At 39.1% G+C, this 27,582-nt stretch overlaps 1 protein-coding gene across 4 annotated transcripts in view; it reads right to left on the reverse strand.

The window, feature by feature from the left end:
• Nucleotides 1–496: 496 nt before the first annotated feature.
• The window catches only part of SH3D19 (SH3 domain containing 19), a 172,595-nt gene continuing 145,509 nt past the window's right edge, over nucleotides 497–27,582 (reverse strand). For all 4 annotated transcript variants that reach the window (XM_032412985.1, XM_032412986.1, XM_032412988.1 and 1 more), the window contains 12 exons: nucleotides 23,494–23,555; nucleotides 21,882–22,146; nucleotides 19,740–19,808; nucleotides 19,417–19,557; nucleotides 15,264–15,336; nucleotides 13,923–14,053; nucleotides 11,752–11,810; nucleotides 9,746–9,948; nucleotides 9,230–9,282; nucleotides 6,784–6,970; nucleotides 6,272–6,369; nucleotides 497–2,923 (listed from right to left, as the gene is read on the reverse strand). In XM_032412985.1, the coding sequence (XP_032268876.1) occupies nucleotides 2,807–2,923; nucleotides 6,272–6,369; nucleotides 6,784–6,970; nucleotides 9,230–9,282; nucleotides 9,746–9,948; nucleotides 11,752–11,810; nucleotides 13,923–14,053; nucleotides 15,264–15,336; nucleotides 19,417–19,557; nucleotides 19,740–19,808; nucleotides 21,882–22,146; nucleotides 23,494–23,555 (1,458 nt within the window). In that variant the 3' untranslated portion in view covers nucleotides 497–2,806. The remainder of the gene's footprint in view (nucleotides 2,924–6,271; nucleotides 6,370–6,783; nucleotides 6,971–9,229; nucleotides 9,283–9,745; nucleotides 9,949–11,751; nucleotides 11,811–13,922; nucleotides 14,054–15,263; nucleotides 15,337–19,416; nucleotides 19,558–19,739; nucleotides 19,809–21,881; nucleotides 22,147–23,493; nucleotides 23,556–27,582) is intronic.

A 27,582-nucleotide genomic window follows, 5' to 3' on the forward strand; every position in this document is an offset into this window, starting at 1 on the left:
AATTATTGTTAAGACTTGATGTATAACAAATACTATAGAAAAATATTTTGTTTTTTTTCAAATGCTCGTTCTAACAATAAATCTTGATAAATGCACTGTTTTTCACTATGACTGTTTCAGGCTATATTTAAAACCTGTGATTTCCATGAGCACAATGACAGATATATTATATTAACCCCCCAGCTATGTAAACAAGGACATCTTTTTTAAAAACTAAGTATTTCAAAAGGATGAGAATAATTTATTAAATGACTTCTCTAGGGGCACCTGGGTGGCTCAGTTGGTTAAGCAGCTGCCTTCGTCTCAGGTCATGATCTCAGGGTCCTGGGATCGAGCCCCGCATCGGTCTCCTTGCTCAGCGGGGAGCCTGCTTCTCCCTCTCCCCCTGCTCATGCTCTATCTCTGTGTCTCAAATGAATAAATAAAATCTTAAAAAAATAAAAATAAAAAAATAAATAACTTCTCTAGTTTCCACCCAGTAAAGAGAAAGAATTTGAAGATTCTAGTTTGAGTAGGCTTGGATGTACAATATCAGGTTTCACCTAAAATTATGGAAAGGAAAAAGAATACATTCCTATTTCTCCCCTATGAAATTCACTGAGTATAAAAATTACGTTCAATCATTATAAAAGAACAAGAAGGTACCTATGAAAACCCATCCTGAGCAACATCTTGGCTTCTTGTCAATTGAGTGGGTAGTAAGTGGCAAGCAAAAAACGTGCCATGAAGGAGTGAAATGATACAAAACTTTGGATTTTGTTTCAATAAAGATTTCTGTCAACAAGTTAAAGAGGAAAGATATTGGATCTTGGTGCATCCAAGACAGTATTGCTATGTGTGACAGCTTTCCATCGAACTAACCAATCTACCAATTATCCAACCAACCAACCAACCAACCAACCAACTTTTATTGAGCCCTATATCATGCAAAGGGCTGGAGATACAATGGTACCATCTCCATTCTCAAAAGACTCAGTCTAGTATGAGAAAAGGACTTTAAAAAGTTCAGTTCAGTTTATTATAGTGTCAAGTAGATTTACAACTATTGCACTTATCATTCTGCTAACACAAGGCCAAAATTTAAGAGGGATATTTTTCTCCAATAAAGCTAGGCTTTCACGATCTTTGATATATGTCAAAATTACACAGGCAAATATTATACCTCACGTCCTATTCCAGACACATCCCCCACTTCCTGCTGTTGTGCACCTTGCTGCAAATAAGAATTCAGTGGAGATAATGCTCCAAGTCACTATTTCTCATGAAATTACTCTTAAGTGAGATTTGACAAGAGTTTTCTTTATACTGTCCTCTTTAACCAAAATGTAAGAAAAACAGCTCCCATACTCCAAAATCAATTATAACCAGGTAACTGGAAGATGAAGTTCCATCAAAGACAAAGTAAACATCTCCCTTACAGAACCCCACATGGTGTTCACATAATCGTTGCCAACTGGCTGCCTAACTTTTTGGACAGTGGGAAACATTGACGAAAGCTAAAAAGTGGCCAAGCATATGAAACTCTTCTCAAAAATGGAAGAAAATCGTGAAGGTTGTTGGGGAAGTGTTTTACATTTCCAATGAAATTCTATTCCATTGATCTGTTTGGAAGATTGTCTTCGACCTATTTGGCTTAAGCCCATAAGCTGTAATTGATTCAGTCATATAAAGAACCACTTTTATCTTAAGTCTGGAATATGTAACAAATGGATAGCAGGAAAGTGGCTTTTTATTTACTCTAATAATTTGCGCAGGAATAAGCTGGGGGAAAAATACCCAAAGAAGTATCAGCCTTGGGCCTTCTTAAATTATTTTTCATTCCGATTATAGTGGAAAGAAATAAGCTGTGGGGGTTTGGTGTTTTCTGTCTTAACAGTTGCTCTGTATTCTGAGATATATGTGATTCATAATGTACCACTATAACAAGACACAGTTTTTATATATTACTGGGGTAACACAAAGAAAATGAATTTTTCTTTGGGCACCAGTAATTGTCGAAAGAATGATTGCAGATTCAGAAAATGTGCTTTATAATAACCCCGTTAGCATAAAGTATACATGGAAGAAAGAAGGTATGGCAGGTATGTGGAAGGGTTAGTTGTATTAGCAAGGCATTTCAGGATGGTTTTGGTTCTTTTGACTAAGATACATCAAATTTTAACCCCCTTTAAATCCTTGGACAGAGGGAAAAATACTTGATAACACAAGGAGCATTTGATGAGCATCTGATTCACCAAGTGCTTATAAAGGCTCCAGCTAGTTAATAAACTGCCCCACCTGAAGCAAAGATTTGCCCTGGTAATAAGGATAATGCGCTTAAATGGTTAGAATTAATTTGAATGTCAAAAATGAAATTTAGATTACCAACCATGTCCTGATAATTACAGCACAGAGAATATAAAATGTCCTCTTTTTAAACTAAAGTAAAAACTGAAGAAGCACGGTTAATTTCCTTGTGCTGATGCAAAGATGTCCAAGTGCAACATCTGCTCGTAAGCCTCCCCATGCTGCCACGGCACCCGACGCTTTCCCTGGGGAAGTGTGTACCTGCCTTGCTAATCCTGCCTGACGTCCTCCTTGGTAGGATACCGGGGTGGTTCATGGGTTTCCGTGTGCGTGTTTTAGTTACTCTGAATGAAAGAGGACTACAAAACCTAGACATATTCTGCTTTCAGAAAATTCTAGTGTACCATGTACATAGATAATTCTTTCAAAGGTTTACAAAAATAGTGCAAAAACATATCTGATAGTCAAAGTGATAGTTCAAGTGAGTTCTTGTGCCAAAGAACACAGTCAAGCTTCACCTTTAGCTGACTTGTAAAAACTGAACATAGTTTTTGGGAAATATTCCAGATTTTCCCATTAGTTCTCCACTCATCCAGTCATCATCTACAGATTCCAGCTCTGTTATGATGTCTCCAGCCTGTCAGAATACAGAAATTGGAAATAATGATTATTTTCTGTTGAGAATAAGCGTGGTATAAGCAGCCTCCTTGGAGAGGCATGGTTTATCTCTTGATGTCACTCACTGATCCTGATTTGCCCAGTGGATTAAACGATCCGCCCCACAGATGATCTAGACCTTATGTACGACACCATTTGCTTGCATGCCTCTTCTCAGAGCCCCTTCCTTCGCCGTTATCACCCTCACTGCACTTTTATTTTCCTGCTTGCATTTTGTGCCCCCCAAATTCACTACTCCTAATCTAAAATTCTTCTTTAAGAACAGTCCTAAATGTCATATAGGTTATATCTATTTTTTTCATTTAACAATTATTTATCGAGCACCCAATATGTGTCAGACACTGTTCTGAGTATGACGCATACGGCAAGGAATAAAGGCCTCATTTTAGAGTAGGGAAGCAAATAAATAAGCTGGCCCAGGAGGACAGAAAGTGTGGGGTTGCTATCTCATTAGTTCCAGTCAGGGAACGCCCCCCTGAAGGTGACATTTTAGCAAAGACTTGAAGGTAAGAGGGTCCATGTGCTTACCATAGATAGTCCTACTCTATACTCTATGTACTTTATAGGAATTAACTCATTTAAACAACACTGCAGTCCCAGAGTACTGTTACTTTGCCATTTGAGAGAGAGATTTTTATAGACTTCTTTAAAGAGAAGGAACCCGAAGCTCAGAGAGATTAAACAGCTTCCTTGGGGCTGCATGTCTAGTTAGTGGTAGGGACAGGATTCCAATCTGGTACGGTTTCAGGGCCGGTGTTGCTAACCATTGGGAAACACAGCCACCACATTTCACAGTGGATTTTTTACTTAGAAAGGCTCTTACTATAATTGCCTTTTCTCAACATCCTGAGCATTTTGTACTATACATTCATTCTTCCACATAATGGTATCCTCCTTTACCATTTGGTTTATTCCATGCTTCTATGGCCTCACGATCAAATTTACATTCCTGTCTTTAAAAGAGCTTCTCCCTGACTCAGAACATCTGATTTACCCTCATCAAGTCAGTCAAAGGCACTGTGTATCTTATTCATGTGTGAATTATAATTCCTCAACAGATGAAGACATCATTTTTGAAATTATCTCCTGAAACTATTTTGTTCTTTATGGATTCTAACCATTTCTTAGAATCTGGGTTTAAGATTCTCTCATGGTTCAGGATGACCCTGGCTACTTTTAAGAATCTCTTTATCAGGCTAAATGGATTTTATTTATAGCACCAGTACACTGCCCTCTGGAAAAATGGTTTGATTTAAGGCCTTTCTTTATGGAAAATGGAAAGGAAAAATGCTATCAAATGTCATTAATTTACTTTACTCTGCCAAAATCCGTAAAAATTCTGGCTGTTCAAAGTTTCTATTATAAATGAGTTCCTTCTGGTTCCTAAATTATAACATAATAGTTGAAACTTTTTTTTTGGGGGGGGGGGGGCTCTGGTCCATATGAACATACCATGTCAGTTTTCTGATGGCTAGGACATTTCTTTTTCAAAAAAGTTCTACTAATGTTCTGTGAATATTTAATAAAATATTAATGATTAACAATGAATCCCTTAACTAAAAAACTCGAGAACTACCTTGTTTATAGTCAGTCATTTGTAAAATGAAGGCAACTTTTTTCTGGAGAATACTACGAATTCTGTTATTTATACTGACATAACTTAAACAAAGGCTAAAATAACATCCAAAAAGTTTGAATCCAGATTGTTCACTTGCGGTAACATTTTTCGTAAAGATAAAAAGAATGAAGTTTGAGCCACTGATTCCCATGACTGAAAAGGACAAGGGCAACAGTTCCCAAACACTTGGATTTTGAGAACCAAGAAATTAAGGGGGGGGGGGGGAAGGACTGATAAAAGGTTACCAAATTATAATTCTGCATAAGAAATATCATTTACTAAGAGCATTTTATAAGAGAAATGACATTTTAATATGAAAAGGAAGAAATTCCCAGAATGGAAAACTCCGTAACAAAATAGGAGAGTTAGCAACTTTATACTGATTTATCTCTGCATGCCCCTTACTCCATGACTTCCCAATATCACCTTCGTTTCCCTCGTTTTGTTTTAGACAGGTGGTGGGGCACCCGCTGTTTTAAGTTTCCTCTTCTCCAATCACTCCCTGATGCTTTAATTCTTTCTATGGCATTCCTGCCTCTGGCTGAGTATCCGATGATGGAGAATTTCCCAGTGTCTGACGTAGGCTGTTCTGATGGCAACTGCTGCTAAACCCACCCTCCTTCCTCTTGGAACAGTCCCAATGTACTGTCCTGAGTGCCTTCCTCTGACCATGGTCCAATTGTAAGCTGGGGAAACAGGATCATGGAAATACTCTGTTTTTACTCTTTAAAAAACAAACAAAAAAGAAGAGGCACTTCTTCGGTAAAATAAGATGAAATTTTAGGCTGCTAAAAAAAAAAAAAAACCTTTGCAGGGGTGCGTGGCTGACTCAGTCAGAAGTACATGTGACTCGGGGCACCTGGGTGGCTCAGTGGTTAAGCGTCTGCCTTCGGCTCAGGTCATGATCCCAGGGTCCTGGGATCGAACCCCGCATCAGGCTCCCTGCTTGGCCAGGAGCCTTCTTCTCCCTCTCCCACTCCCCCTGCTTGTGTTCCCTCTCTAGCTGTCTCTCTCTCTCTCTCTCTGTCAAATAAATAAATAAAATCTTTAAAAAAATAAAAAATAAAAAAAATAAATCTTAAAAAAAAAAAAAAGAAGTACATGTGACTCTTAATCTCGGGGGCATGAGTTCAAGCCCCACATTGGGTGCAAAGATTACATACATATATACATACACACATAAATAAGCAACCTCTGCATAGGAACTTAACCTTTTGGGATCATTTCCCCAAAGTGTAGTCAGTATCTTTGTGGACAAGACTCCAGTGTCTTATGAAGACTGCTGCAGTGGCCAACTGTAATAGGTACCATCTGATTTCTCCACTGATTTCAAATGATATGACAGTAACATGCTGTAAAAGCTATGGAGAGAATTATCCTTCACTAGGGCTACCAATGAAAATTCTAGTATTGTTGAGATCAGATGTTACAAGACCTAGGAATAAGGAATTCGTTTGGGGATTGTGGGGCTATCAGGCCAGTAAGGTTTTAAAAGTACTTAAACGCCTTGCTGATAATTTAAATGTGCCCTATTCACCTTCTCTAATCTTGTCCATTAGAGTTAGGGTCGGAGATCTGTTCCCTCCTGGCTAATGATCAATACTCCACCCAAATGTTCCACTCTTCAGTGGAAGACAATTCGAAATTTATAGCTGTTTAATGCAGTTATAAAAAGATACACATTCTGACCTTGAAGGAAAGCTCATCTTCATTCTCCCCATGGAAATCATATAAGGCTTTGGCCTTCTTCCCCTTCAGTGCTAAAGCAGACATGCTTTTTGCCTCAGCTGTGAAGACATCAAAAATTTAAATATATATAGAGAGACATTGGACTAAAACACAAATAAAAAATTTTAAGAAGCCCCCTGCTTCTCACTCCTGGGACAGAATAATTTCAAATAATTTTGAATTTACTTAACTTGCAAAAAGATGATGTTTTCTTACCAGGAAAACAACTATACAGCATACATTTAGTAGACAAAATTAGCCATTATTATTAAGTGAAGGCATTTTTGTCTTTATTTTCCCCCGTATCTTCAACAAAGTATATGAGAAGAGTTTGCATACATTTATGAATCAACTCTTTCAAATGCAGGCAAACAAGTTAAACTGAGCATGGTTGGAGGGAAAAGGAATATCTATCATTCCAAAGGTCTTGGGCTCCCCTCTGAGAGTAACAGTCATTTCTGCAGTTGCCATACCTGGGCAGGGCCGCACGAAGACTGCTGGGAAGATCCCCTCCCTGTCATGCAGTCTGCCCTTGCACCACTCAGAGTCCACGTGCTCAAGGATCAGGATCCGGTCTCCCCTCCTGAAGGATAAGTCATCACTTGTCTCTGCTGTAAAACTGTGAAGGGCTTCACACCATTCTCCAGAAAGACTATTATCCTGTTACAAACCGGAAGTTTGGTAAGAAATGTGAGATTTTATTTGACATTGATGTCTATAAAGCTGAAAAAAGTAGTGGGGGAAAAAATGCTGAAGGGTCAAAGATTTCAAAGCCTGAAGGCTTCTTTAAATCACCCAAGACTTTATGTCTGCTACCAACTTTCAGAAATAAAAGTTTCCAATAACTTTTTTCTTAAAATAGAATTCCAAATGACAGATACGATGAGATTCGCAGCTTTTCTGCTTTTAAGGTATATACAATGCTTAAGCAAAAACTTTTTGCTGATTGTGATCTTAACATCTGTAACATGAGTTACATTAAAAACATTAGGTAAAAGCATATGGTATTTATGTATAGTATTTATGACACTATGGAAAAATTCTGGTGAAGCATATAATTTTCAGTGAAGCTCTTCTTTACCTAAATTAGGAAGGATCAGAATGGATCTGTTAATTCCAGGTCTCTACCTGATTCAGAGGCTATCAGATTCCATTGTATGGGACTTCATTAATTCATCCTCTTAATTTTATGAGGTATAGTTAGCGTTAAGGTTGGTAGGGTAATAACCTAAACATGGCAGGCTAGTTGATGGAATGCTCCAACAAGAATGCCTTTACCCGGGGCGCCTGGGTGGCTCAGTTGGTTAAGCGACTGCCTTCAGCTCAGGTCATGATCCTGGAGTCCCAGGATCGAGTCCCGCATCAGGCTCCCTGCTCAGTGGGGAGTCTGCTTCTCCCTCTGATCCTCTTCCCTCTCATGCTCTCTGTCTCTCATTCTTTCTCTCTCAAATAAATAAATAAAATCTTAAAAAAAAAAAAGAAAAAAGAATGCCTTTACCCCACACACATCAGAGGAAGGATTTGCTCTGCAAAAAGGTGTCTGCCAAGTCAGGATGGGAACACTATGTTCGAGGAGCTCAAGCAGGGAAGAGAGGAAAATGCGAAGGAAAATGCGAAGGCAAAGGCTTGGAGCCAGACAGGTCTGGGTTCTAGACCAAAACTCAGATTCGTCTTAGTGTTGCTTAGCGTTGTTGTGAGGACTGAAGGAGATAATGCAGGGAGCACGCTTGGCAGAGTGCCTAGCATACCTCAAGTTTGCCACAACTGATGGCATATGATACAAAAACAAAACAAAACAATAAACAAAACCCCCTCTTGCTCCTGCACTTGAGTAACCGTATCTTCAAGAATGGTACTTTCAACTCCCAAGAAATGCAGGCACTACGTGCACATTTCCTTCTGGAGAACTGCAGTCACCCTCTTTCCTGTTTGACTTTATCAGTGGGCGGGGATCAAAGAATTTAGAGACACACAGCCCAATTACCAGCGACATTTTGATAAACAACGACCCCATCAGGCTCACTCTTCTAAAATAGGTCATAAAAACAACGGAAGTCATCCACATTCCTATTCCGTTTAACACTTTTGAAGTCATGCTATACAGCATAAAATTTTTAATACATTTTTTCTCTTTCCCATTATAAAAATAATACAAATGTTCCCAAACATTTGGCTAGCTGGAAAATGTATGAAGAAGTAGGGAAAATACCCACCCCCCTATAATCTTACCACATAAAGGCAACTGCATGTTCGCAACTTAAGTATATTTCTTTCTAGTCTTTTTATGCTATATATTCAATTTCCCTATAACGTATGTTTTCCTCCCATGACATTTATTTTATAAATCTAGTATTCGTGGACTCAGAACATTCTCCTAATAATGGTCACATTTAGATTGCTTCTAATTTTTTCCTATTATAAAATCACCACTATGACCATCTTTGTGACTAAAATCTTTTTTTTTTTTTGAAGGGGGGGAGCAGGGGGAGGAACAGAGGGAGAGGGAGAGGACCTCCGGCAGACTCTGTGCTGAGCATGGAGCCCCATGTGGGGCTCGATCCCACGACCCTGAGACCACGACCTGAGCTGAAACCAAGAATCGGATGCTCACCCGACTAAGCCACCCAGGTGCCCTTTAAAAATTTTTTTAGTATCAGTCACTTACAAGAGTATCTCTTTTATGAATATTCTAATCATGTCTCTTTCCTTGTTTGCTGTCAGGGTGTGCATGTCTTTCTAACCCATTTGTATGAGCTCTATTATACACAATAAAGACAGTAACCATCTATCCATTTATTTCAAACATTTGCTCCATGAATTGAAAAATGGTTTATAACATTTTCTCTTGGTAATTATGATTTTAATATTCTTCCCAGAGTTGAAACCCAGTTTTAATAGTTGCCTATTCAAGCAGCCTACCTGAGAATTTGCACCATAATCATCTTTTTTGGTCTTCGGTGGTACCTTTGTGTCTATGTTAAAGAGAAAGAAAAAAGTTAGAACTTTAGATAGATGTAAAGACCATGTACTAGTACTGGAGAAAAACCGCAGAGAGAGTAAAAAGTCTGGGACTCTAGATCAGTCTCTTCATGTACTGGCTATCTCTGACTGCTACCATCCTCTCTGGGCTTGTTTTCTTTACTGTAAAGTGGGGGACACACATTAGTTATACTAGGTAGTCCACTTCTGTTTAAAAGTTTTTGATTCTTCGCCATTTCTGATATGAAGCTATTGCTAATTACCTAAAACACCAAAATCAGATCTTTGAGAGATTATAACAATGGCTATCCCAATAATGACTATTACCATTTAAAAATAATTTTTCTTTCTACTTTAAAAAATATGAATTATTAATCAGTATTAAGTATTATCCTATTATTTGGTTTAGTTGAATTAGGATAGAACAAAATAAAAAACCATATTCTTCATACGCACTTGAAACACTGGCACCAGAGGTGGGATGGTCCTCCACGAGTTCTACAAAGTTAAGGGGGAAAATCCCAGTTCTTTCTCGAAGTTCTCCTCTGGCCCATTCTTCATTCACATACTCTTTAAGAATAATAATTTCTCCCTCCGAGAAACTTAACTCATCCTTCTGGTCTCCAATATATTCAAACCGAGCGATACATCTTGGGCCTCTGAACAAAGAAGATCATGGTTATGGGTTAAACTAGAGAGTACTAACTTTCAAAATGCTTTAAAACCTTCATTTGGTCTTTCAACAAATATTTATTCTGTGTTACTATGGAACAAGATACACTAGGCATAATTTAAAATTTTCTGTGGAAGAGAATAAGGTATATTTCTAAATGATAGTCCTTACCTTTTAGGTATGAACCCATTCACTCAAAAGGCTAAAGAAAAAAAAGGCTAAAGTCAAGGTCACAGAGTACATGCAGAATTCCAAATGAGTGCCTGAGGGGCCAGTCTACATTGGCACATCTTTTGATCACCTTTATTTCATTCCGTGTCTTTGTATGGTTGGGCCACAGAAATCCATAGCTGAATCCGAACCCTCTCAATCGTAACTGCACTGAGTTTAGGAGTGCCAACCCTGAGAATCTCAGGGCAAGACATGAAACTTCCGTGGCAGAATGCAATGGGCATCAGCTGGACAGAGGAGATGCTCAATATATGTTGAATCATCAGTGAGTTGTCTATATAGATACATGGTCTTCACAACTACAAAGTTTGAAGAAAACAAACTGGAAAAATTGTAACAGTCTTAACACTGTTGTTTTAAAGACGATTTCTGTAATCACCTTTAAAAAGGCTTCACTTCTGAGAATGAGAACAATCTTTTAATGATCTGCAACTGTGACTGAAAATAAGATAAAAGTAGAGATAAAACTGTGTCTCCAGAAGGCATGGTTTAATACCAAACCTTCGCTTTAAGGCTTTAGAAAGGAAGTCTCAAGAGCAACAGTCAAGGGGATGCAACTGCCTGAAGAGACAAGGTTGGTCCTGGCACCAATCGAAGTCTGATTTAAGTCAGGTCAATGGATCAGCGGCTGTGAAAGCCCACTTTAAATTCAACCTGCTGACACAGTAAACACTGCTTAAAAACTGGAGAAAAACTGAGCCTGAAATAGAATTCAACTATTGTGACATCAGAAGTTTTCTTATTTGTGGTAACCTTTGCATTTATTTTCTCAAGTCCTTGGAGAGCATCTCCTTATGTCTGACCTATTCGAAGACAGGTTTACAGTCTTTAGCAGGTAGTGAATTCTACTAATTTGCTCATCTAACTGGAATATAGAGTTGCACTGTGTCAGTGTTTTAAATCACCAAGAATTACAGTGGTGCGTGAAAGGGTATATAAATTCATGGAAAGGTCTTCAGACATAAAGGAAGACCCCTCCAACTTAACTCTTCCTTTACTTTCTTCTCATTCCTCTTAAAAACAAAACAGTGCAAAATGTCTAGCAGTTTTTGTAGGGTTCCGATTTCTATAGCGTTAAAATATTTTCAGTGACAAAAATAGCTGAACCTTCTAGGGGCACCTGGGTGGCTCAGTCGTTAAGCGTCTGCCTTCAGCTCAGGTCACGATCCCAGGATCTTGGGATCGAGCCCCGCATCGGGCTCCTTGCTCTGCGGGAAGCCTGCTTCTCCCTCTCCCACTCCCCCTGCTTGTGTTCCCTCTCTCGCTGTCTCTCTCTCTGTCAAATAAATAAATAAAATCTTAAAAAAAAAAAAAAGATTTTATTTTTAAGTAATCTTTACACCTACATAGGGCTTGAACTTACGACCCGATCAAGAGTCACGTGCTCTTCCAACTGAGCCAGCCAGGTGCACCCACCACTAAAGCTTTTTAAACAAGTTTTCCTCATAATTACAAAGACATACTGAGAAGGTGAATAATCACACATATCTGAAGTGTTTTAAGTTTGGTAATTCTTCCTCCTTTACATTTTGTGCAAAAGAACACAAATAAAACTTACTTAACACAATGAGTTGAAATGGATTCTCTTTTCCCATTTCCTCTTTCTGGAATGTCAATCTGTAAAGATAATGTCAAGGCAACATTTTTTGTTTTCAGATTCTAGTGAAATAAATGTAAGGCTAAGTAATTAGGAAATATGGGATTGAAATGAACCAGTCTAGGTATTAAACTGATGAAGTAGTACCATAGGTGCTGAAAGGTAAGAAATCCAGAATTTGCGTTTTGAAAAAAAATATGTAACCTGGGATGTAGCCTCTCTTGAATAGCCAATCAATCCTCTTATTTGCTGGAATAAGCACATTGATATTGCTCTACCCCAGACTGGGTTTTCTCTCTCCCACATCCTCTAAATTGAAAACTTCAGATGAGGAGGACGGAAGACAGAAACCAGGCAGCAGGCACTCATGCACCACCCCACCTATTTCAAACCATTGGTAGAATTCTGCCAGACTTTCCTGAACCCCAAATAAAACCTTTCAATCAAACTTGTGGGTTCTCTCTTTTTCCTCACTCTGGACCATTTTCTTTTCCTTCAGTGTGAATATGGAAGGAAGAAAGGAATGAGTACTCAGTGAGCATCTATTAAGTGGCAGGCACTTTATAGAAGACCTTATTTACAAGGCTCAGTAGAGCTGGGTTGTCATAAAATATTTGACCATAACGCACTAAGTCTGAAAACTAAGTAAGGTTTTGAAGTTTATATGAAATAAATCAGCACCCTTCCTGGTAAATTCTAAAAGTTTTAAAACAATTTTTTAAAATTGTAGGCTTACAAGTGGCATTTATACCAATAATGTGGCAGATTTGGTGTGACTGATTTCAGTGTGGTCACTGTGCTTTTTAAAGTACTGCTACATTGGGCAGAAGAAAAATGAGGAAGAGTGCTAAAACTAACATTACTCTTAATATTAATTTAGAGAATGTGGTAAAGAGTTCTCTAAAGAATCAGGGCATATATATACTGGAAAATTTTTAAGACCCGCATTTTAGAATTCAAGAGACTCAAACTCATTTATATTTGAAAAATACAGGTTTTCTGTTGTTTTGTTTCCTAGGTTTCTGATGTAATGGAAAATCCTTGGCTTTCTCCCCTTCAAATAAGCTGTTAATGCTCAACGATTTAAGCTAGTTTTATTGATATCTTCCAGCATCAGTAAGTTCTATCAGGGACTGAGTCATACTCTTCCTATTGATATAAATGTTCAAATGGCATTCTGATTTTCTCTCCGTGTTTCACAGATACCCGGGCTTAGCACTGGGGGGCTCTACAATATGGACTCACATATTGTAGGCTGTGAGGGCGTAAAAAATTCTGATGCTTTAATATAATTTTTCCCAGGGGCACCTGGGTAGCTCAGTCGTTAAGTGTCTGCCTTCGGCTCAGGTCATGATCCCAGGGTCCTGGGATCAAGCCCCGCATCGGGCTCCTTGCTCTGCGGAAGCCTGCTTCTCCCTCTCCCACTCCCCCTGCTTGTGTTCCCTCTCTCGCTGTCTCTCTCTCTGTCAAATAAATAAGATCTTTAAAATATATATACATAATTTTTCCCAATCAGATTTGAAGTTATTAAATTGTGAAAAACCATGAATGGACCACTACCTCCAATGAAAGTACTTTAGTAATCCCAAATCTTTTTTTTTTTTTTTAAGATGGAAATAAATGGGAATGGAAAGGATGAAAGAAACCAAAAGTGAAATGTACTCCAAAGAAAATAAGTGGCACCATAACCTCAGAAAACATTCCTTTGGGACTATCTGGTACTATTTAATTGTTGTTTACTAAAGGTTTCAAAGAGTTAATATATATTCCTTTGGGACTATCTGGTACTATTTAATTGTTGTTTACTAAAGGTTTCAAAGAGTTAATATATATCATTTAGTGCCTACCCACCCCTCCGAGTTGGTTCACCAATTGACCTGCAGTCATTTTCCACCTTAGGATTTCAGATAGCATTTAGGCATTAAGTTCCAATACTCCATATAATATAATAATAATTAATCATAATCTAGTTGAACAAACCTTTATTTTTTGAATTTTCCAAATACCAGATGCATCAATGGAAGAGCATGAACTAGAATATAAGAATCTAGGCTTCTGTTTTTTTCCAAACTGCAAGTTACACAGAACCCACAGAATATACGACGAATTTAAACAAGCACTACCCTACTTACAATTACTTTGACGTAGTTGGCAGGAAATATGCCAGTCTGGTTTCTACATCTTCCTCTATACCAATCTGGGTCTATTTTTTCCAGAAGATAAACAATTTCTCCAGAAGTGAGGTGCAAATCATCAGCTTGCTCTGTAACATAAAATTATAATTATGTATATGATGAATTCTCTTGGTTGCAGATTTGATTAAAGCAGAGCACAAAGTAACATTTACTTCTGTCCACTGAGGCAGTATGTTCTAGTGATTCTGAGAACAGATTACACCAATCAAACTGACTTAAAAAATATACTATTTTTGGGAGCATATTATTATTATGAGCTTCCTCTTTAAAGACCAAATTAGATGCATTTACCATGCATTGATTGATAGGTAATGGTTAAAAAAAAAAAATTATGCTGGCCAACGGTTCCTACTGGGTCAATATAAACCCTTTCCTGAATACATATGGAACAATGAAAGATTTTATAGACATGGTATAATAATTACTATTCTCAATCATGCTTAAAAATCATTTTAATCTCAAAATTAACTAAGGGACTACTACAGCTCTTTAGCAAGCAAATGTACTCACACTAAAATAAAAATCATTCTACCAAGTAGATCAAAAGAGGTGTTAAATAAATCAGGAGTTTATTTGTAGCCTTGTAATCCTGGATATAAAAGGTATCTAAAAATTGATTATAGGGACGCCTGGGTGGCTCAGTTGTTGAGCGTCTGCCTTCGGCTCAGGTCATGATCCCAGGGTCCTGGGATCGATTCCCACATCGGGCTCCCTGCTCAGTGGGAAGCCTGCTTCTCCCTCTCCCACTCCCCCTACTTGTGTTCCCTCTCTCGCTCTGTCAAATAAATAAATAAAATCTTTAAAATAAATAAAGAAATAAAGAAATAAAAATAAACTGATTACAAAAAATGTATATTTTCATCTTGTAAGTAACAGCTAAGCTATGTGTGCAGGTTTTGTAACTCTTAGGAGAAAATTATTTCACTTTTTAAATTAGAATGAATTTCACTGTAATTATTAATTGGTATGCACTGTTTTTAAAGAGTTAAAAGTTTGTAATTGGTAGGCAATTTGCTATTTGTTCATTGTAAGGGAACCCCCCCATGCCCCCCCATTCTGCCTCCCCTCACTCTTTCTCATAGGGAATTTCAAAGGCAAGGGAATGCAGCTAAGCTCTCTGGAATGGCTGGGTACAATCGACCCTTCCTGAAGGCAGGGTGATAGATCAGATGGAACTCTGTTGGCACAGAAAATGAAGACGTCCTCGAGAGGTGAACTCAGGAAAGATGACTGCCTGGGGATCCTAAGGCTCTAGCACTTGATTATTTATGTGCTTACCTGCTGGAAAATCATGAAGAACAACAGCATGAGGGGCACTACTGTCAACAGGCTTCTGAGCATGGTTTGGATCCTGAGTGGGGAAAACAGGGCTTTGAGTGAAGTGTGCAGGATAGATGCTGGATTTGCTATTCACTCTGAGACCATTTTTTTCCCCCTCATTTGAATCCTCTTGACAGAATTACATTCTGAGTACAAGATGCAAACCACACAGTTGGGCCAAACAAGGAAATCATTATCAAGTTGAAAAGGCATGTGTCCTTGCCAAGGGAGGACAGAAATAACGCTCAATTGTAACATTCCCCAGCATTTTTTTGAAACCAAGAGAGTAAAATAAAAGGGAATTAACTTTTTATTTTTATTATTATTTTTTAAAGATTTTATTTATTTATTTGACAGAGATAGATACAGCCAGAGAGGGTACACAAGCAGGGGGAGTGGGAGAGGGAGAAACAGGCTTCCCGTCTAGCAGGGAGCCCGATGAGGGGCTCGATCCCAGGACCCTGGGATCATAACCTAAGCCGAAGACAGACACTTAACGATTGAGCCACCCAGGCACCCCTATTATTATTTTTTTTTAAAAAACTGGTACCATTCCACTCTGAAGTAGTGGTTTTTGATCTGTGTACCTTGCCAAGGTCGCTTTTTCCTTAAATTATGATCAGTAGTAAATTTCAAGAACAGAGCCTTAAAAGTTGAGTCTTCATTAAAATGGTAAAAGAAGAAAGCTCTGCAATTTATACTCTCTTGCCTTTCATAATGAAAAGACCTAATGACTTCCACAAAAGTATAATTCACAAAAAGTAAAATCTATTTCATTTATTACCACTTAACTGAATGCTTTCTCTAATTTGAAGGCCAACAACACTACTTCCCATGCCTCGCCTGGATTTTCTATTTAATCTAAATGGTTTATTCAACAGTAATTCTAAGTAAATTAGCAAAGAGAATTCAATATTCTCTACCCATGTAGCCAACTTCCTAGATTGGTTAGGGGAGAGCGTATAGTTGAAGAGTGACCTTTTCTCATTGACAAGCAGTTGTTATTCTTGTTTAATACGAACAGACAGGCTTAACATCCTCCTCCTCCTCCTCATCTAATCTGACTAAAAGGTATTATTTGGAGTTATAACTTAAAACTCTTCAACACTCGAAAACCTGTGAACTAAATGAAGGCAGATTTATTACCTCATCTTTCAACCAAAATGCCCCCCTGCAGAGGCATTCTGTATTCTCTCAAGTTAGACGAACAGAAATACTAATTTAGGCCAAGACAGTAATGGCTAATGGCAGCTCACTATACTAGCCTACCAAAGTAACCCTGATATTTTCTTGGAAGCTGCTCAGTGCTTTTCTCTAAGTAAATGAGCATGATGGGAATTTCAGGAGTTGTGGAAAGAGCTATGAGGTATTTGCAGTCGGGAGGGGCTTTAAAAAACCTATTTACTTCAGTTATTATAGGTGTGTATGTGTGGTTTTCATTTTTTTTCTGATTTACACCTGTGGAAAAAGGAATAACTATTCAGTAAATGGTGTCAGGCTAGATGGCTATCCATTTGGAAACAATCAAGTCGGAGGCTTACCCCAGACCAAACACAAACAAGATTCTTCAAAGGGCCCTACAATCTGAGCATAACCAAGCCTGCGAGGGTGGATGAGGCGGGACAGTAACTTGAGCCTCCCAATTAGGTTTCCCTTCTCTGTCTTCAACGCAAGGATTTCCTCAGCAAGGCTGCTATCAACCCGGCCTGGCAGCTGAGGGGCAAGAGGCACAGGCTCCACAGGGCCGGCCACAAGGGATCGGTACGACTCAGACCACGCCATCGGGGTGGGTGTCTGGGACGTCAATCGAATATATTCCAAAGCTCTTTCTAATAGGACTATAATTGCTGATACAAATGAGTCATAAAAAATGCTAATATTCAGCATGTACTCACGATGCACTACTCACCAGGTTAAACAGCTTATATGCATTAATTAGCTCTTCTAAGTTTTTAAACCTCTTGGAGGTATCATTCACAGACCATAAGATCCACCCATTTAAAGTGTACATAGTTTTTGCAAATTCACAGAATTGTGCAACTCTCACCAAATCTAAGTTTAGATCATTTTTATCACTCCCCAAAGAAACTCCCTCCCCATTAGCAGTCACTCCCCCTGCACCTTCCCTGTGGCCCTTGGGCAACCACCAATCTACCTTCTGGATTTACCTCTTTTGTACTTTTTATATAAATGGAATCAAATCAATTCTTAAAAAACCTGTGGCATTATCACAACTATTTCCCACATTAAAAAAATGAAGTTTACGGGCGCCTGGGTGGCTCAGTTGTTAGACATCTGCCTTCGGCTCGGGTCATGGTCCCAGGGTCCTGGGATCGAGTCCCACATCGGGCTCCCTGCTCGGCGGGAAGCCTGCTTCTCCCTCTCCCACTCCCCCTGCTTGTGTTCCCTCTCTCGCTCTGTCTCTGTCAAATAAATAAATAAAATCTTTAAAAAAAAAAATGAAGTTTAGAGAGGTTAAAGAACCACCTGGGGTGATGTATAGTGAACTGAAACCCAGCTCACTGGAACATAAATCTTTGCTCACAACCAGGCACTAGGTAACCATCTCCCACTTTCCCCATGATCTGAGACATGCAACCTCAACTGATAATGTTCACTACTTTCTGTTTACTAAGGTAGGGGAGAGTAGAGCTCATTTTTATAATTTTTTACCTTAAAACTAGGCTTACAAATAGGTAAGTTTTATTTTTCTAAAAAAATATAATGCTAGCCACAAACCCAGAGTCTAAAGGAGGCTTCATTTTTGTATCGCCAGTAGTTGGCCAACGGAGGCCAGGTGTCTTCAAGTCTCTGGTACAAGGGGAAGGAAGGTAATGTTCAAAGTGGAATAAACTGGGGCACCTGGGTGGCTCAGTCGGTTGAGTGTCTGCCTTAGGCTCAGGTCGTGATCCCAGGGTCCTGGGATCGAGCCCCGCATTGGGCTCCCTGCTCAGCGGGGAGCCTGCTTCTCCCTCTCCCCTCCGCTCCTGCTCTCTCTTGCTCTTGCTCTCTCTGTCTCAAATAAATACATAAAGTGGAAAAAACTTTGGACTGTTGTAAAAGAGTAACTTCTAATTGTTTTTAGCTTCTATTTTTTTTTTTTTTTTTTATCAAGGAAAGCTTTTTGGCAGTACAACTCCTACTATTACCCACCAGTGTGTTCTGAGAGAAGGACAGCTGTGACAGATGGATAATGCTGTACCAAAACAAAGAGAAAATGAGCAACAGGAGAACTTTCCCTGTGTGGACTAAAGTTAGAATTTCAGTATCCTAGCTGAGACTACTTTAACACATACCTTCTCTGCTCTCCAAAATACCAATTTTTACATTTCTTAGCAAACTTCAAAAGATAAACTGCCTTCTAAGAAGAAAGAATTGGAATAGATTTTGAAAACTAGGTCAAATGGCAAACCAAATACTTCCCCTTGAGTTAAGTGATAGGTGGCTATTATTTTTCATGTGTGCCCCGTTAACTAACAGATAGTGAAAATTTACCTGGATAACTTAAGAAGCTCTTTTACAAATATACCTCTGTAATAAATCATTCAGTGCAATTTTTCTTGCTAAACAAATGACCTTCAACAATCATTGCATTCTCCCAGGCTCCACAAATTCGTTAGGCCTACACTGTGACTTTAGGTTGTTGGATTACATTTCATTTCATTATTTTGATCAGATAAAGATTATGGTCAGAGAAATAAGGGTTACTCTATGCTTAAATCTTAAAGGGAAGTGTTTCTTAATGTCAGACTTAGCATTTATAGGACCCCCTTAAAAATAATTATCCATTCTGGGAGAAAACTAATCTCTGACACTTTGGCAAACATGTTTACATTATTTCAAAAATAAATAGCTCTCGCTCTGGCCACTAAGTCAGCACGAGATGAAGCAGGCTAACCACATGGTAGCCATTCTGTGTAGAACAGTGATTAGCATAGCAGTGGCAAGTCTTTTAGAAGTAATTTATTCTTAAAATGAAATAAAACGCTACCGTAATTTCTACTCTGGTTAAAATAAACGTGCTAATAAAAACCTGAGGATGAGATATAATTAATAGTTCTATGAAATGTGCTGCCGGTGATATGAGGGCTGTGCAGTATTAATTCCTTACGTTTGGTCTGCTTCTAAGATGTTCATCAAGTGGGGTGATAATCTGTATCTGAGACAGGTGAACTCTGCCAATATCTTCTCCCTTTTGGCATTCCAAGTAATTATTCGCTGCCTGCTTCAGCATCACAAGTACGTCCCCACGCTGTAAGGCACAATACCACACTCTGAGGCAATTATTATTTAATAAAACATTATTACTTTTTTCATATGTTAATCTTTGGAGCCTAAAGCATTTAATAATGTGTAAAGCACTAACAGAGGCCAGTGATTTTCTTTTTTTTTTTTTTTTTTACAGTAGTCAGTAAAGAAAGAGCTCTACTTTACCTTACAGGAGAGTTCTCCAGGGTTTTGGGAGACAATGTCTTCATTGGCAATTCCATGAGGCACAGACAGCTTAAACACAAACCCACAAAAGGATTATTCGCAATCAAATAACCTCCTCATAAGCTGCTGGTAATGTGGAGATTTCACATGTGTGCCTAAAGCGCACCTTCTCTAGTAGTTGAACTCTTGGCTTGGCTCCCTCAAGCTCTAGATCTGGTGGGGCCTGCCATTTCTCATGGATACTCACAGTCCTTGGGGATGTGCAGTTGAGCCCACAGGATGATGGCTTAATGTGGCTACAAGTGCCTTTTAACAACCACAACCTGGGAGTTCTGTTCTGTAGGACAAGGCCCACCAAGTCCCCTGAGCATCTGGCTCAATGCTCAGCACCCGACTGCAGTCTGTCAGGATTGGTCTTTAATACAGGGTCCTCAATGGCTGTCTTCTGAAGGCTGACGGGGGGCTGGAGCCTCCGCCCTAGTGCCTAACTGACTGCTTCCATTTGCCTTGAATCTCATTTTCTCCTAGTCTCTTTGATACCAAGTGTCTAGTTAAACCTAGTTCACTGCCTGACCCTGGTCACTTCCTGGCCTACCCAGCTGTGTGATCTTAGAATGGCTTTTCTATCTGCAGCCCACCCTGGCCAGACGGCTCTGTTCCCAGCCTTGGTAAATTCTGGCTGATGAGTACAGGTCAGAGGGCCTATAAAATATAAAAGGCATACCCAGGAAATGTGAGCACACAAGCTCACTTCCAACAAGGAAAGGGAGGCTGCTGGGACCCTTCAATCACTCAGAAGCAGACTCAAGAGTGCAAGGATGTGTGGCCCTGTAAGGCTGGGTTGGGTGCTGTTGATTCCCAGTATCTCTGTGAAGAGTCCCAGGCTCCCAAAGTAACCAGATTCCTGATTAGCAATTTAATGAAAGGATAGCCATGGAAAAAATGAGAGATTTAAAGAATTTAAAATAATAACAGTGGCTGATGTATTGAGTACTTACTATGAGCCAGATACTGTTCAAAATGCTTTATGTGAAATAAATAACTCATTTATTCCTCACACCAACACTGTGAAGTAAATACTGTTACAATCTCTATTATACAAATGAGGAAAATAAGACATGGGAAGGTTAAGGAATTTGTTCAGGGTCACAAAGCCAGTTAGTTAATGGTAGAGCCAAGATTTGAACATAGGTCAACTGGCTCTGAGCCCATGCTCTTAGCCATTAAGCCATACTACAAGAGTAGTGTTACTAGCTGTAAAGTCAAAGAACACCCCTAGGTTTTAACAATTAAAATTTCATCAGTTTAAATGAAAATGAGTATACTACCTCTTTCTTATCTGTCTATACCCTTCCCTTAGAAGGATTAGAAAATCCTAAATGGCTGAAGGTGGAAACAGTTTCCAGCACAATGATGGAAATGTAAAACAACATCAAATTATTAATTGCTGTCCTTGTTAAAAGCCACAGTCATATAATTGTTTAAAAAGTGAAAACAGTTGTTCTCCTTATTTTTATTTGTTTGGCACTTTATCAGGCTAACCTGACCAAAGTAGAGAGAGCACATCAGCTCTGTTTTCAAGTGTGGGAAATGGACAAATGTTTAAAGTCAAGAGATGAAAAAAAAATTTTTTTTCAAAGAGAACAAAATTAATACCTCAACGATCTTGATTATCGATTAAAAACTTCTAACCAGTGACTGTTAAATGGGCCATGATAATTAGGTTTACGAAAGGAGAAAGTAAGGGGGAAAACCATCCATCCTAATGAGGAATTCCCTTCCATTGCACTTTAAATTTTAGTCTGTGGGCAAGGTAGCTATATCAAGTTATGAACTGTAATATGTCAGATCTACTCCCATCAGTATAGCCCACTGGGTCAGGTTTTTCAGTTTCTGTTTGGTCAAGCCAGAGAGCAGGTTACAATCCCTGTCTGCCCTACTTCCTCTTCCTACATTTCTTCTAATAACGAAACCCTGCTTTAAAGACCTAGGTTTCACTCTGGCCTACTTATCTAAAGCCTTCTTTGCATCAAGAGGCAATTCCACATTTGGTCTCATCATCTTTTTCTAAGGAATAACGGATCTTTTATATACTTTAGGACAAATATTTTGACCAGAAACATTTTTTAAAGCTACATTTACCATGTATTTCCTGTAGAGAGGGTGTCCTGGTTTGGGGCGAGGGGGCAGCACCGGATCTTGAGTTTTAAAGACTTGACTCTTGGCTTTCGAGAGTCCAGATGCCAAGTTACTTTGCTTTTTCTGAAGATCCATGTCAGAAGAAGACCGATTAAAAGGCAGTTTTTTACTGGATGCTCTGGTTGCAGAAAGTTTGGGGGGAGGTGGTCTCTCAGGGGCTCCTTTGGGAGGAGGTTGTCGAGCTGGTATAACTTTTCCATTTACAGGTCTGAAAGTCAACGTGGTAGCTATGAGTCCGTGTTTGATCGGTATTAGGGCCCTGTTTTATTCTTTCTTATTACACACACACACACACACACACACACACACACACACACACACAGCTTTCTGCTGGTGTAATATAATTTACTAAAACATGCAGGGTATGCTATTTTTGAGCAAATGACTGCTGCATTAAACATTATTAGAGGAGATGCCATGATGCTCCAGCTTCCTCTTATCTTGCACTAGAGATTCATTAGTTTCAGACAAACAAGGCTTTACTATCATGAGCTCTCTAAGGCCCCATTTACTCTGAAACACACCATGACGACTTCAGGAGACTAAGCACTTTCTACCAAAGTCTCAGATGAGAAGCTAATAATAAGTTATGAGGTGTATCTGATGGGGTCTTATACGTAATTAGAAAAAGAACATCAAACTCCCCCAATATTCGTGTTATAGGAATTATTATTAAAACCCTAATTTAGATTAATATAAAGAAAGCTAATTCTGAAAATGGGATAGGACAACTATTATTTTGAAAGCTGTCCCTCAATCCCTATGATAAGAATAATTTCCAACAAAGTAACACCTTCCGATAACATCATAGCTTTTTGTTCAAAGAGCCCTGGAACTCAGGAGGGCAGGTAACCTCTGAGCTCACAAAGCCTGTCTCCCTCTAGAGATACTTCCAAAATCCAGGCTGGTTTCTCGTAACAGGGAGTGTGCGTGTGTGCGTGTGCACGTACACATTCCAGAAATGGAGTTGCTTTAGGTTCAGAAAGGAGTGTTGTTCATTTAATTGAGGAAAAGTAATAAAGATCCATGTTTGTGCTCTGTGAGTTGTTGGATTGTGTGAAAAGAAAGAAGGAGCAGAGATTCCTACAACTGCCATGGGAAGCAGACTAGAGGCTAGTGGTCTGGGTGAATTCGTGAGTTCAATGCATCTCCAAAATATCTAAGACCCAAAACACTCAGTTTTGTTTAGTTTGTTTTGTTTTTAAAGATTTTATTTATTTATTAGAGAGAGAGAGAGAGAGATCGAGCCTGATGCGGGGCTCGATCCCAGGACCTCGAGATCATGACCTGAGCCGAAGGCAGATACTTAACCAACTGAACCAGCCACCCAGGCGCCCCAATACTCAGTTTTGATGATAGAAAAGAAAGTCCAGTCTCTGAATCATTAGTTTTTATCTAATTTACCCTTTTTTTTTAGTTTATTTATTTTTTTAGTACTCTCTGCACTCAATCTGGGGCTTGAACTCACGACCCTGAGATCAAAAGCTGCATGCTCTTCTGACTGAGCCAGCCAGGCAGCCCTTTACTTTTTAAAGTTTTCCCACACTTCACTTACCTTGGTGGCAACCTTGGGGGTCCTCGCACAGAACCTCCTGTTTGACCCGTGTGGTCAGATTCCTACAATTACCAGAGAATGCTCTTTAGTTAAGGTTAATCTGAAACAGGAGCTTGTCAAGAGGAATTATGGACAATTTTTTGGCTAGATCTCTAAGGGGAAATGTAGCTGAGTTACAGAAAGTAGCTTAAGAGTTTTTGGTCTTAAGCAATATTAACTCATTACTTCTTCCTACCTAAGTTTTCAAGTCCTTATATAAGTGAAACCAGAGAGGAGACCAGGGGGTCTGCTGCTGTGGGCCGTAGCCCACCCGAGGGTACCATGTGGTGATGCACCCAGCACATTCACAAGGTATGAAGGATGCTGCTGAAATCATACACAGTAGCAATTTAAGCAGGCACTGTGGGGAGTTAAAAAAAAATATATGGCCTTTATTTATCCCATGACAACACGTAAGATATGCCCTGCTCCTCAGTTTAAACATATAGTACGTGAGGTGGTGATTAGTTTGTTTTGCTTTCCAACAGGCAGATCTCTCATCACCAGGTGGTTTATACTTTGTGCGGTGGCTTTTGAACTAGGAGGAGGTAGAACATAAAAGGAGCTGAAGGGATGGCCTAAAAGGAAGGTATGTGAAGAGGAACAGAAAAAGGTCCAAGAAAGCAGAAAAGGTAAAGGAGGATAACTCAAAAAAGAAAAGACAGGTAGAGCAGGAGTGTATGAGCCTAAGAGCAGAGGGGAGAAATTGGAAGTGTGGAGAACAACAGGAAGATTTCTTTAGGGTAAAGGATTCAAACTGTGCTGTTTCAATGGGTTCTTCAAACATGGTGTAGCCCAAGGATTGGGAAATGAGTATAATACATGGGAAAAAATGCTAGCCCTTTAAAATTACACTGCCTTTTTTTGTAAGGAAGATTGAACTGTCGCTTGGGGTTCTTTGGGCTAATTTAGCCTGTTTTCCTCCTTCTCACCTTATAAATGAGTTAAAACTCACTTCCATGGTGTTTTAATTCAAACTGAATATTAACTTTGCCTTAAATACCGAATGATTAATTGCCAATAACTGCGATCATTTAAGTATGTTTCAAAATCCCATTTTTAAAAAACAAATTAAGCTTGCCCTTAAAACTTGGTTTCACTAATGAGTTCAGTTAATGTAGTGAGGTGAGTCACCAGTGCATAAACCCTGCAATATTCCATAGTCTAATCCATGCCTTCTAAATACACTGCTGCCCATATTCCCCCCTCACTGACAAATACTGCTATGATTTTGAAAAACTCACTCACATCTTTGGCCATCTTTAAGATTAACAAACAAACAGAAAAACAATCTAGCAGATAGGCAAGAACTCTTACTGGTTTTCTCAAAATTACAGTTGTTAGATAATAATTAAGGGCAAATTAAAAAAATATAGATGTAGAAATTTGACGAAGTTATAGGTGATGTACTTTAATAACTACACACCAGAGAATCCTAATCTTGTGTCAAATACTAGCTGTAGTTTTCTCTCAGTGGTGTTATCTTTATGGAGGATCTTAAGTATCTTTTTAGTTTCTCAAGTTTTCTAAATGAGAAAGTTTTAATTCAGAAAAAAAGCAGGGGGGGCGGTGGAGCGCTCCCACCACCCAGGAACGTCGGGGCCACTGTAAAAGGCACTGCTGTGTCCCACACACGTAAATACTGAGAAGAGAGGAGTGGCTCCTGAGGAGGCCATTCTCTGCTGAAGTCCAGCTTTGTGCCCGGGTTCTGCCAACAGTCTTTGGAAGATTACTGATTAGGGATTTCCTCCTCTTTAATACTCCACACCTAACTGGAGCCTCTCTGCATCTGCTTTTTGTAGTTTTCTTTAGCTCTGACATCTCTGAACTTTGGCTTTTGATGTGTTTGGATAGGCATTTTAGTTTTCGGCAAAGTTGGGTCTTTCTGCGTGTACTGTCCCCTGCAAATGCCATCTTTTTGTTCATCTGCTTTGGAAGGGCTTCTTACACTCTAACTTCAAAATAATTCCCCAGTTTTTTGCTGAATTTCCAAAGACAGGAGGTATTCTTGTCTGTTGGAATTACTGAGCAGCCTCCACAGATGTTCCTTCTCTTCTTTCCCCAGGAACTGGTACCACTTCTTAGGTCCTGAGTTCAATGGCCAGCGTCGGTGCTACCACCTGGATTCCTTATACATACCAGGTGGTGTCTCCTGACTCTCCTCCTGCACCGGCTGGCAGCCTCCTTGAGAGAAGATCTGGAAGCCCTGAGTTCCCACGGTGAGAACAGGGGACACAGAAGCATCTGCTCCTGTTCCAGGGGCTCCTAATGTTCCTTACCCTAGAATCCCTTGTGAGATTTTGTAACACAGTCATCTTGTCCTACGATGGAAAGTTCCCTGGCTCTCAAGGCAGGAGAAATAGTAGAGAGTTTTCGTCCTCTGTGTCTCATCAGAAGACACAGTTGGCAAAGACCAGGCCTATCCTCATGGGTCATTACACTGGTGAAGTAGTCCTCCTAGAGATCCTCCCCGATACCTGAAAGCTTTATGGTCTCTGGTCTACTATTCATTCACTAATTGTAATTCTCAAAGAAAAGGAATTTCTCAGGCATAGATTTGACTTCCTGGCCCTAGAAATCTATATGTGTGACTTTAGCCAACTCATTTCACTTGTGGTCTGTTTCTTATCTCCTCTTGCTCTATTTTAGACCCAGTATGTCTCTAGAGTACAGCACAGAATGCTTTGGCCCTCCTTCATAAACAGTGTAGGACAGGATTTTCCTGTTCATGTGAGGTACAATTATGATTATAGTACCTCTCCAAATGGTTTAGTTTATTCTAACTTCCTTTTCTTGTTTTTCTAAAATGTGGGAGTTGCTTTGTGGTCCGCTTAACACCAAATGTAATAATACCTAATATTTTAATAGAGCTTTATGGTTTACAAAAGCCCATTACATGACTTCATGAATGATATATATGCCTGCTCATCATCCTCTCACTCTCCTTTACAACCCTTTAGAGTAGAAGCCAGTAACCTTCTCAAGTAAATTTTCCTCCACGGAAATTTGGGATTTTCTCCTATTCAACAACAGTATTGTAAGGACCCAATCATTGCCTTTTGGGCTTTCTTGGCCCAGTTTTAATAAAAATTTATTACCAAGTACTTTGAAAATGCAAATGATCACTAAATTTTAGTTCAGCCTACAGGAAAATCTCATTAACTTGATATTGGCTAATTTAATTTAATGTCTCCTTCAAAGAAATATCTTTTCACTAGATGGTTAGATGGGTTTGCATGTATAATAAGCATAGTTAATGCACAGTGTGAAACTATTATGAAATTTGAACTGAAAATTTGGTTCAAAGACATTAAGAATTCGTTCCTTTAAAAAATTTTTAATTTCGCTTTTTTTTAAATTGTTTATTGAATAATTAATATATAATATTGTATTAGTTTCAGGTGTACAACATAATGATTTAGTACTTATATACATTATAAAATGGGCACTACAGTAAGTCCAGTTACCATCTGTCGCCATACAAAGTTGTTACAGTATTATTGACCATATTCCCAATGCTGCATACTACACCCCCATATCTTATTTATTTTGTAACTGGAAGATTGTACCTCTTAATCCTCTTCACCTATTTCATCCATCCCAAGCCCCCATCCTGCCACCTCCCCTCTGGCAACCATCATCAGTTTGTTCTCTGTATCTATGAGTCTGTTTCTATTTTGTTGTTTGTTTTGCTTTTTAGATCCCACATATAAGTGAAGTCATACAGTACACTTGTCTTTCTCTGCCTGACTTATTTCACTTAGCTTAACACCTTCTAGGTTCATCCATGTTGTCACCAAAGGCAAGATTTCATCTTTTTTTGTGGCTGAGTAATATTTCATTGTACATATATAGCACATCTTCTTTACCCATTCATCTACTGATGGACACTTAGGCTGCTTCCTTATCTTGGCTACTGCAAACCATGCTGTGATGAATACAGGGGTGTATACGTCTTTTTGAATTAGTGTTTTCACTTTTTTTTTAAGTAAGTACCTAGAAGTGAAATTGCTGGATCATATGGTAGTTCTGTTCCTAAATTTTTGAGGA

The sequence above is a fragment of the Phoca vitulina genome, unplaced genomic scaffold (assembly GCF_004348235.1).
Source record: "Phoca vitulina isolate PV1807 unplaced genomic scaffold, GSC_HSeal_1.0 scaffold14, whole genome shotgun sequence".
Taxonomy (NCBI): domain Eukaryota; kingdom Metazoa; phylum Chordata; class Mammalia; order Carnivora; family Phocidae; genus Phoca; species Phoca vitulina.